This window comes from Aquarana catesbeiana, linkage group LG03 (genome assembly GCF_042186555.1).
Source record: "Aquarana catesbeiana isolate 2022-GZ linkage group LG03, ASM4218655v1, whole genome shotgun sequence".
NCBI classification, from domain to species: Eukaryota; Metazoa; Chordata; class Amphibia; order Anura; family Ranidae; genus Aquarana; species Aquarana catesbeiana.
The window spans coordinates 468,583,768-468,596,192 of record NC_133326.1 but is presented as its reverse complement, the minus strand read 5'-3'; the positions used below and the strand labels follow the sequence as shown (position 1 = coordinate 468,596,192).

At 41.9% G+C, this 12,425-nt stretch overlaps 1 protein-coding gene across 2 annotated transcripts in view; it reads left to right on the top strand.

Annotated features, from left to right (window-relative positions):
* Nucleotides 1-12,425, top strand: part of LOC141134592 (uncharacterized) — a 108,385-nt gene that overhangs the window by 73,213 nt on the left and 22,747 nt on the right. Inside the window, exons 5-6 of one of the 2 annotated variants that reach the window (XM_073624066.1) lie at nt 7,071-7,159; nt 7,331-7,468. In XM_073624066.1, the coding sequence (XP_073480167.1) occupies nt 7,071-7,159; nt 7,331-7,468 (227 nt within the window). The remainder of the gene's footprint in view (nt 1-7,070; nt 7,160-7,330; nt 7,469-12,425) is intronic. The other variant, XM_073624067.1, reaches the window with a different exon arrangement.

The window sequence follows — 12,425 nt, the reverse complement described above, 5'->3', positions numbered from 1 at the left end:
AACAAAAAATGAATCTCATCAAGATATGTGTAAAGCTTTGCTTAATAAGTATATTGTATTTAGAAAAAGAAAAAAAAAAAGGGACTGAAGATAAAAAGGTCAAATAGACTATCTATTTTAAAGCATAACCGCCTTGTCTATACATATCTTTTGTATAAAAAAAAGAGGAGAGAAAAGAAAAAAATAAGAAAAGGAACAAGTGGTTATGCTAATTATAAACCAAAACCAGTTACAGTAATTAAACCTGTAATGAAAGAAGATAGAAGATAGATACCTGGCTCAATCTGGGCTCCTCCACATATGGCCTGGAAGGCCCAGGTTGGGCGTCAGAAGCCTCAGCCGGGGGGGAAGGAAGCGTGGAAGGAAGACTGGAGAGGGATGGCCTGGGTTCAGTCTGGCCTGCCAGAAAGTGCAGCCTGTCGTAGTACAACATCCTGGGGACATAGATGTCATCTGCTGCTCCGGATCTCTGTGAATCCAGGACTTTCTTGCGCTCCCTTAGATATGTGCTCCTCAGGCCACCAATGAAAATCTTTAAATAAGTGATGTCTGCCGTGGGGATCACCTGCTTCACAATTTCACACAATTGCTCCAGTGCTGCCTTCCTCTTTGCTTGGTTCTTGAAATGGGGGTGGGTAATCTCCCACAGACAGGGCAGCTCACTTAGCATATCAATGAATAGTGACATGAAGTCAGTATCTCTCATTAAGATATCCATGTTCACTGCAAGACACAACACAAGACAAAGCCTAATGTCATACAAAACTCTCCTAATCTTGTTACAATATAGGCCTCAATCTAGAAGCAGTATAGGCCCAAGTTTGTCTCTTACCTTCGTTCTTACGATCGGCGCGTCCAATGCTCCTTCCTCCGCTCACAGATCGTACGTAATACGCACGCGTGTTACGCTTTATACACACTGCGCATGCGTGTAACTCCGCCCGCCCCTGACGTTCTTTCTAGTCTATTCCCCGCCCCTTTTCGTTCGGCGCAGTGGGGGAAGAGCATGATGGCGGAGTTACAACAGGTGCGTGATAATTCTAACAACGAGGAGGAGGAGGAGGAAAGCCCGGATCCAGGCACGTCCCGATCCAGAAGGAGACGTTTTAAGGCCACAAATATGTCGTTTGGGGAGATGTTGGAGATGGTAGAAATCATGAAGAAGTCCGACTATGACGGAAAATATGGGCCTTACCCCAACCCCAACATCAGAAAGGCCAAAATCATTGGTAAAGTGGTCCGGAGTCTGGAGAAGAATTTCGGGGTACGAAGATCTAAAGATCAGCTCAGGAAGCGGTGGTCGGACCTGAAGTTGAGAGAGCCAGAGCAGTACCGAAAGATCCGGAGAGTGCTGCAAAAAAGTAAGTAGTTGTGCTGTGTTCATATTCTTTCTGTCTTTATTCCGTTCGTTCTGCTCCATATGCTTTTAGTAATTGTAACGTTTAAAAAGGTCAACTTTAATGTTCATGGGCCCATTATTCGTTCGTATCAAACATTTTTCTTTCGGCCTCTAGAACACCATTGTTTAGGCCATATGCATTTTCCCACATCTTTTTTGGGCCTACTTGGATGCCAAATATTTGTTTGTGTAGATGGGTTTGTTACTAGAATGAAATGCCAACTAGATTGTGTGTAAGGAGAGGACACTGAGCAGCTGTTTTCACATCTGGACACTGGAGCACTAGTGTGGGACACAAGAACACCATTTTTATTAGGGGGGGCACACAGGTGCTCCAGTGTATACTATAGGGGGGCTACATCTGTGAAGCTTGTACCAAACAGGTAAAGTATTGCAGCTTGACAAAGGGCAATAAAAAATATACATCTTGGAACTCGGCTAAAATAGACAATTGTACCCCACTTCCAAGCAATGTTTCCTATTTCTAGTTCTGTCATCAAATATCTGTGTGCTAATTATACCATTTTTGTTTTACATAGGGGAGAAAAGACTCAGACACCCCTCATCCCAGGAGACCAGAGACCCCCCCCCTCTGGAAGAAGGGGAAATACCAACCCAAGAAGCTGAGCAGGAGGAAGAAGAAGATGTGGTGGAGATTGGCACCACAACAGGTGAGTGTCTGCAACCACAGGCTCAGGTAAAAGAGATGGATGTTGGCAGATTTTTGAGACCTGTTTTTTTTGTTCTTTATCTCTTTTTAGGTGATCGTGATCCAGAACGCTTTACATCTGAAAGTGCCCAGATACTGATCGGGGAGATCATGGGGTGTAATCTCCAATTGCAAAACATCCAGCAACAAATCAGTGATGTTATTAAAAAAAATAATAACATCATTGATGTTTTGGGGCGAATTTAAACCCCACAAAATCACCTGTTTTATCTTACTAAAATTTTTACAATGTTTAGAAAAGCCAAATTTGGAGGATGCACACAGTGTGCCAACATGTGCTATCTGCCATCGCGGGAGATCAATGGACGCGTTTTGGGGGTGCAACCCCTTCCTCAATTATAAAGTAGCGATGAGGAAGGGCTTGCTCCCCCAAAACACGTCCCTTGATCCCCCCTGATGGCAGATAGCACATGTTGACATTCGTAAATTGGTGTGCATCTTCCAAATTTGGCTTTTCCAGGGGTGATTTCCCCCCATCTGAACACTATATCAAACCCAGTTCCTAAATACTGATGTCTGATATAGCCTTCAGGTTTTACCTAATGTGAACTTTGTAAGTTCAAGTTTTTTGGCTTTCTTGTTGGTTTTACACAGGCCTGTTTTATCTGAAATGGATATTTCGATTTTTGATAATGCCCCTACCAAAAATTGTTATACAACAAACATGTTGTTTTGTTTTAAAAACCTTTGGTAAATGCACATGTGATTGTGCAGGTATAAAAAAGTGCCTTACTCAAGAATGTGTGGATTATTGTCTCAACACTACAACACTTTTGGGGTGATGTAATAGCTGTTTTATGCAAAAATGGGGGTTATTTCCTAAGGGCAAATACACTTTGCACTACAAGTGCAGGTTCAGTGCAGTTGCAAGTGCACTTGTAGTGAAATGTGTTTTTGCATTTAGGAAGTACCAGCCAACACTATTCTTTATAAGGTTACCCAATCACGACATTTTCTGCACTCAACACATTTCTGTCAGGGTCAGCTCAAACAAACACAAGCAGTAAATGTCCACCAAGAATAGCTTTTGGTTGTTTTTTATTTGAAAAAGGTGTCACAGATTGTCTGGCATATTGATAGCCCCCCTACCCGCAAAGAACTCCAGGTATCGTAACCGGACATCACGGGCACTCAGGGAGGGCAAGCCAGGACGGCCGCTTTCAAGCGCCGTCATTGTTGATGTATTTGTTATTCCGGCCTCAGGCCCAACTGAGCCAGCATAGTTGGCTGAATGTTTTCTTAAAAAATTATGGAGAACACAGCACGCCAGTATAATATGGTTCAGTTTATACTCCGCCATATGGATGGGTGTCAGAAATAGTCGGAACCGGCTGACCAGGATTCCAAATGTGTTCTCCACCACTCTTCGGGCTCTGGCCAGCCGGTAATTAAAAACCCTCTGTTCCGGGGTGAGGGTCCTCATCGGGAATGGCCGCATCAGGTGGTCCCCCAGCGCAAACGCTTCATCAGCAACGAACACAAATGGGAGACCTTCAACATTGTCCTCTGGAGGTGGCAAGTCCAAGCTGCCATTCTGGAGACACCTGTAGAACTCTGTCTGGGCGATCACTCCACCATCGGACATCCGGCCATTCTTCCCCACGTCCACATACAAGAAGTCGTAATTAGCCGACACCACCGCCAACATCACTATACTATTAAACCCCTTGTAATTATAATAGTTAGACCCCGAGTTGGGTGGTGGGACGATGTGGACGTGTTTCCCATCAATTGCCCCTCCGCAGTTAGGAAAGTCCCACCGCTGGGCAAAGTGGGAGGCCACAGTCTGCCATTCCTGTGGCGTGGAAGGAAACTGTTGAGGAAAAAACAATAAACATTACTATTTTTTCACAGAAACATGGCAAGCAGATTAGACACAAACATTATGGGTCAACCTCCAGATAGCATTTATTAAGGGGAATTTTACAACAACAAAGTATAAGGTACACCTATCATATTCCCCCTCCCCCCCTCTCATGGGCCATTTCTAACATTATAGGGGGGGGGGGGACTCTTGGACAGGTAACCCTCTTCACTTCATTGTGAGATGAATGCCTAAATACAGGGTATTACTTGGAACAGCCCCTCCTTAGTTACACTATTGGCAGCCCACTGGACAGGTAAGAAGTGTCATAATACAAAGATATAAATACACACTGTACACATTTGAGCACATTTGGACATTCTGCTATTACCTATCAAGATCATAATAGGATACAAGAACTTTAAACAGTACCATTGGAAAGTATACAGGCAGGCCCTTGCACTACATGCTTTGGGGAATTCATCCATAAATCTGAGCACTAAAGAGGTGGGTATAGTGTGTATGGGTTTGGCAAAGTCAGCAGATAGATGATTGAGGATAGAGAATTGGGATCAGCTGACTTAGCAGTTGGGGGAGGGAGGGTTACAAAAAATTTGGGGACACCACAAAAAAAAGCCTCTGGCCCTCCGCCTGAATTTAAATCAAAAATAAAATTTCCAAACATTTTAGGGGGTGTTTGGGGTAAAGCACTACTATGGAGCAGATAAAATACATTGTTAAGTGACTACATGAGGTGAATATAGGCCAGGAGACACCATGCTGGGGAGGTTATTGAAGGGCAAATATGTATGAAGGACCTAAAATAATAATTATATAAAAATTCAGCATGCATGAGAACAAAGGGGACATTCACAGCATATTCCAATCATGGTAATTAGGGAATGAGGAAAGAAATACAATATATTATCAAACATTCAATACAATAAAATGTGATATAAAAGGATAAAAATCTTACCTTCATATACTCCTTCTGCAGGACCTGTACGATGGCAGAACAGGTCTCTGGGATAATGATCCCCAGAGCCTGGGGGGAGATGCCTGTCGAGAACTTCAAGTCCTGCAGGCTTCTCCCTGTGGCCAAATACCGCAGGGTAGCGACCAACCTCTGCTCCGGAGTGATGGCTTGCCTCATGCAGGTATCCTGCCTGCTAATATAGGGGGTCAGCGAAGCCAACAAACGGTGAAACACGGGGTCCGTCATCCTGAGAAAGTTCCTGAAATCATCAGGATTATTCTCACGGATCTCACGGAGCAAAGGCATGTGACAGAACTGGTCACGCTGAAGCAACCAATTCTTGGTCCATGAACTCCTCCCCACCCTGTTCATGGACTGGACTTGTGTCAAGGTCAGGACCCCAACACCAAGCCCCCGCACAGCACGAACTCTACGAGGAGTACGCATACGAAACATGGCTAGAAAACGGTCGGCTGCTCAGAACGAAGTAACAGAACGCACTGAAGAACAGCAAGGCCTGTGAAGAGCGATCTGAAAAACAGCAACGAGCAGGCAAGATCACACAGAAAACTCCGATACGAACTGACTGCACGCACTGAAGAGCAGATACAAACCCACAAGCACAAACTGAACGTCAGAAAACGATCTGAAAGCCACGAGTCTGAAAAAGCGCGAATCGTCTCTCACCAAACTTTTACTAACACGAGATTAGCAAAAGGAGCCCAAAGGGTGCCGCGCTTGGTTCTGAACCGGCCTTTTCTAGTCTCGTCGTACGTGGTGTACGTCACCACGTTCTTGGCGATCGGAAATTCCGACAACTTTGTGCGACCGTGTGTAGGCAAAACAAGTTTGAGCCAACATCCGTCGGAAAAAATCCTAGGATTTTGTTGTCGGAATGTCCGAACAAAGTCCAACCGTGTGTACGGGGCATAAGAGGAGACAAGTCTGTGAATATCTGATATGTATGACCCTGGAAGCTGAGAGATTCTTTTCTTCTAGCAGCTGATAACAGTTGTTCTTTAGTTTTGTAGTAGTGCAGTTTAGTTATGTCCCTAGGAGGGCCATTTGTTTTGCGTGGTGCTAAAGCTCTGTGCACTCTGTCCATTTCAAGTCTATCCAGAGTAATTTCAGGAAGCAATTCTTGAAAAAGTGTGGTAATGGTTGTCTGCAGGTCTAAAATGGATTCAGGTATTCCTCTTATCCGTAAATTAGATCTTCTATCTCTGTTTTCTTGTTCCTCTAAACGTGACTGTAATAGGATATTTTCCTCTTTAAGGGCTGTTAACTCAGATGTGCAATATTGTGTTTGACTGTCAATATCATCTACTCTCAATTCCAGTTCAGCTGTTCTCTGACCAATTTCTTTAATTTCCTTAGTTAGTTTATCTGTGATATGGTCAGAAGTCTGTTTCAATGCTTTCTGTAGCATAACTTCAAATGTAGCAAACATGTCAGTTTGTGTAATATTTTTAATTGGTAACATTGTCAAGTTTAGGTTTATCAGCCTGTGCTTTTTGTCTGGAAGGCTGTGAATTTCCAGCCTGTGAGGCGCTGTGCTGTGAGGAGGTAGATGACGCCGCCATCTTAGCCGCCAGTCTGAGAGCCGCTTCAGATTCATAATTAGCTTTAAATCTGCTTTTTGATCCTTTCAGGACCATATTATATGCTTAGTAAGGCGCTGGGGAGTAATTGTGGTAATTTCCATGCCGCTGGGACCTGTAGTTCTCCGGTCCGAATCCCTGAGGAGCGGAGCTCTAAGGCGGCATTACCATTCCCTCAGGCTGCCGCGCATGCGCCTCACCACCACGCTGCTTTATATGTGGGTCCTATTTGCCTGCACTACTGTCTGCCGAATGCGAGATGTTGCTTAATTTTTGCCTTCCTTATCCCTTGCTCAACCACTTGCTGATCTCATTCCCAGTTGTGAAGAAACTGTCTGCAGGGCGGAGGGTGTCTGTGTTGCTGATGTATCCCAACACACCCATTGATTAGCATAATATATGTGCAATCTGCATTACATTTGTCAATCATCTTGTTACATAACACAGATACCGTGGACAAAAACTGGAACTACCAGCTAATCATATTTGTATTGAGGTACAAATTTCTTGACTCGTATGTCATTAAATCCAACTGATAGCTTTCCAAAACTCTTGACCAGGGGAGAAAAATTCAACCAAGAACAGTGAAGACGACACAGAAAACTCCAGTTGCAGACATTACTACAATCAACAGACGGCCACTAACAAGGTACCATTTCTATTGCCAAATTTAAGTCAAAGACAAAAAGTGTGAAGGAAAACAGCTTCTGTTGTTCTTTCTCTTTAGAAAATCTATATTACTCTCTGAACCCTATGTCATGGGTGCACCCTGTATTAAATGTTTATTTGTCAAATATATATATTTTTTATTTTATGGCAGAAACCATTGTCAGAATGTTTGGGCATAGAGCTAGAGTTCTCCATGGCACGGGCAAGGAGGGAGTGGCTGAAAAAACAGCACAGAGCTCTGATCCATAAAGAAATGACAGTTCTGGAGCAAGATGGGTACATACAAGAGGTTAGTCAATCATTAGAGAATCATGTCATTATAGAAAAATAATAAGTGTAACATCTGTTGTATAAATAAATTTGTTTAAAAAATTGTAACCTTCAGTAATAAAAAAAAGCAGCTTTGTTAACAGCAGTTTACCTTGATCCTTTAACATGCACTGTTTGGAAGCAAATGTTAGGTTTCATTACACACAAATACCAGTTAGGACTTTCATTTTTCAAAACAGATAATTCGATTTACCCAGTAGTCGCCATTGATAACAATAGAAAATAATAGAAACCTTCGCGCCAGTGGTGTCGATAGCAGATAATATATATGAATTACATATACTGGTGGTACATCTAGTAAGAAAACATTCCCAACAATAAAAAAATTGTGGAAATATACAAAACAATCAGTGTAAGCTGCTCCCCAATTTTTGAATAATCAAAAAAATAGATAATCAAAAAAAGGAATGTAAGAAAGATAGGGGGCGCTAGATACCATAATATTCAAGTGCTCCAAAAAAATATATCTCCTGCATTACCAAAAAAATGGAAATGTAGGAAGCTAGGGGGCGCTAGATACCATACTATTCAAGTGCTCTAAATAAATATATCTCCTGTGTTACCAAAAAAAATGAAAATCATAATATTGACAAATCATAGTTAGATTACACATTGAAGTGCCCACATTAGTGAAAACATATATAGTGATTGATTGTCCACATAAAAAAGTGATTGAAGTAGTTGAAGTGATATCTTTCAATATTATCCCAATCTTGTTGCTGTAAACAAAAGGTTTTCCATCACCAAAGAAACAAAAGAAAAGGAAAACACCTCGAAGTAGTAGATATCTGCTTACCAGATACCAATGACTCCTTTAGTTAAAAAGGGAGTCACTAGCGCTTGTGCAGGGTTGTGCCTGCTCACATGGATGGCCGGACTGTGGTTGGTATTATAGGCATGGATCGTTCCCGTCAGGCTCATTCAAGATAGGATAAGGATACATAGGAAACAAAAACAGTCTCCATAGCGTAAAACAATTTATTAAAAAAGTAAACAAATTAAAAAGCCAAATGGCCGCTTACATTGGTGGGTGCCTACCCGGCACTGGGGCTGCTTGCATGTCAGGGTGACTTCGCAGTCAGAAAAAGCCTTTCATGTCTCCTCCACGCTGGCGTGCCATTGATAACAAGACAATTTAAATCTTTGGAAGTTAAATAGGTTCTTAATGTATATCTGTAATTTAACTATGTAATTAGTTATTTTCATGGAATTCAACTGTAAAGGTTCTTAAAAACTTTTCTCCGTTACATTAGGTTATGCACACAACTAACCAGACTTAAAGTGGTTGTAAACTCTCCCCCACAACTTTGTCCCATGTAAATCAACATAAAAAAGCCTAATGAACACTGCTTGTAGATATCTCCTTACTTGCTTAGTATTGTTGTTATCCTTTTTGTTCTTTAGAATGACGTCACTGAGCATGCCCATATCTCCCCTGATTTACGGCACACTCTGTGTGCTTGTCTGTCTATTATCAGGACTTCCTACGGCACAACACTGAAATCCCACGAGACTGCATAATCACTCAGAGCTTCCTACTACACCCCATGTGACCATGTCCTGGGCATCGGACAGCATTACTGCAGTCTTATCAGCTGAAGCTGATAAGACTGACATAGGCAAACACTAGATAATCGGCACAAGTAAATACTATGAAATAAAACAAGTCAGCTATGAGCAGGGAAGCAGGGTTGCCATAGAAACGTTGGGTTGAGAAGGAGGCTTGGTTAACAGTACAGGAAGTGCTCAATGTAAGGGCAGAAATACACTCTACTGTGGACTCTGAAAACAATACTTAAGATGGCGCTGCCTTAACCCTGGAAACAAGTTTTTTAAAGTTTCTTTAAACCACAATATGCGATTTGGGCTGGATTACAGTGGCTATAGTTTGATAATTACTTATTATAATGGACTAAATGAAGAGAAGCATCAGAATGGGAGAGATTACTTCCTCTTTAACACAGGGTAATTCCATCCAGTGCCCACATCCTTATGTGGTAATGGTCTGAATCCAATAAAATATCCCAACACTGGTGAAATCTGATTTATAAGCTTCAGTGAAGGCAGGCCACAACTCAGTTTAGTGCTGTCTTTCTTCCCATCTGCATGAAAAAAGGGTCGTTCAACTCCCATTTATAGACCATCGTATTCAGTTAAGGATGCAACCATAGTATAGGCACCATATGGTAAACTGCAACAGGCAAGCTGCAATAATATGCAGTTGGGTTGAAAGACTAATATGTGTCCTATTGCTATGCTTTTTGGTTTGCTCATAAGACTTGTGTATGTTAACAGGCACACTTCCCTTTGGGTTAGCCGTGCAAGCCTTGTTCTATGGTAGGGACAGATTCCTTCAAGGTGAGGAATTCAAGGAATTTCCCATCTTCCTCAAGAAGCCCTGCAAGCGAAGATAGATAAGTAAGGGTATCAACTTGGCTATGCTGCAAGGGTGCCTGAATCATGACACTTGCTTACCTACCTTTGGTAGGCAAAACAGGTTGTATTGTACATTTATTTCTATGTTCTTCATGTTGCCCAGAGTTTAGCTAATAAAGCTCCTTCTACAGCTTTCTTAAATTAAAGCTCAGTTCAAGCAAAGTTCAATATAAATACTACAACCAACTCAATATATCTTATATTATCCTCCTATAACCCCCTTCACATTAAAACTAAGATTGTTCGAGGAATGGACCATATCACTGAGCTGTTGTTCCTTCAATGCGAGGCTGAAGTTGGTCCTTGACCAAACGTAATTGCTTAACTGCAATTAAGTAAATTGAGGTCAAAGGCATGTGATGTCTGGTAGGCTGTACTGGACTAAAAGACTGGCAGAACAGAACTAAATTTTTGTAAGACAGAAGGCACATCATATCCCATATATTCATTATATTTTATGTACATTTAGTCATTTCCCCACAGTTCTGCTTTAGTGTTATGCAAATGACATATTACAAGCCTATTGTTAAAAATTATCTCTCTTCCATTGTTGTGCCAACACTGTCATCAGCTTAAGGCTAATATTAATCATTTTTGTAGAAATAAAAGACAGCATTGTTATGGAGATATGCACAGCTTCAGGAATTTAGCACACTAGCTCAGCATGATGGATCTGCGAACAAGATGCCTGAAAAGATTTTACTGACGCTACATTTAAGGAGCAGCAGAATCTGGAATTATAATCACATTTTAATCATTAATAAAACATGTTCAGGGAGAAAACGAAATACCAGTTTACCACTGTGTAGAATAAGCCCTATAGACACTCCTATAGACTATGGCAATTTTGGTCATTGTGACTGCATTGCTGTCGGGGCCCACTGCAGCCTTACTTACACACACTGAGCATTAAATGGAGGGTACACAACACAGAACTAGACAAGAAACTGCAGTTCTGCCCCGATGTTCATTGAGGAACTTGCTAGCCATTTAAATGCATTTAAACATTTCTGTTTGGAGGGAAATGATAATAGTTTTGAGTTCATGTTTTTTTTTTTTTTTTAGTAATTTCTTCAGTGTTGTCACATGAAAAGATATAATAAAATATTTACAAAAATGTGAGGGGTGTACTCACTTTTGTGAGATACTGTATATGTATAAACATACATACTTTACACCTTATTACACACATTTTTACTACTGGGATCTTTCTGCCAGCTTCTGGAAGCAAGATTCAGTGTTGACAGGAGTCATTTTAATTACATTTGTTTGCACGAGGCCTCAGGCCATGTTCACACTGATCTGCCATGATAGTCGCAAAACTTTCGTTCCGACTTTGCCCTGCGACTTCAGGTCTGACTTCCATGCAACTTAAATTAACAGGATACGATTTTGATCTGACTTTGAGATGATTGCGACTTGTTTTTTGACAAAAACAATTTCTTTCCTTCTGGTATGGATGAAACCTCACACCAAATTGATAAAAAAAAAAAAACAGCGTGGGGTTCCCCCCCAAATTCATACCAGGCCTTTGAGTCTGTGTATGGATCTTGAGGGGGAACCCCACGCCAAAAAAAAAAAAAAACTATGTGGAGTCCCCCCAAGACCATACCAGACCCTTCACTCTGGTATAGATTTTGAGAAACCCCACTCCAAAATAAAAAAATGGCATAATCCAGAGCGAGCACCGCCCTCCTGAACCATACCAGACCACATGCCCTCAACATGAGGGGGTGGGTGCTTTGGGGCAGGGGGGCCACCCCATGTGAAGGAGCATGGGGTACATAGTACCCCTACCCATTCACCCAAAAAAAAAAAAAAAAAACAGTATAGTGTAATAAAACATGAGACGGTTTTTAACAAGTTTTTTTTTTTTAATTACTAATGTTTCCCGATGTAGATCCAACGTCAATCACGATGTCTTCCTCCGCCGGCCCCGCCGACCCGCTGAAAAAGAAAAAAACGCTCCTCCTCCTCCATTCTGTCAGCTCCAATGTCTGACAGTTCTTTAAAACTTTGTAGCGTGGCTATGCGGTGATGAAACTCTGGGACTCCATCCCCTTGTGACATCACAGACCCATCATGCTGGGTTCATGATATCACAAGGGGGCGGGGTCTCCAGCTTACATGACCACATGGCCTCGCCCCATAGCTCTATAAGAACTGTCAGAGCTGACAGAATGGCGGGAGCCAGCATCGGAGGAGCGTTTCTTTTATTGGGTTGGCAGTGGCGGCGGAGGAAGACATTGTGAATGTTTGATGTTGGATCTACATCAGAGGACATTGTTCATTTTTAATAAAGGACTTGTCAAAAATTGCCTCACGTATTTTGTTACACTACACTGTTTTTTTTTTTTTTTTTTTTTTGGGTAAATGGGTAGGGGTACTATGTACCCCATACTCATTCACATGGGGGGGCCGGGATCTGGGGGGCCCTTTTCTTAAAGGGGGCTTCTAGATTGCGATAAGCCCCTTGCTAG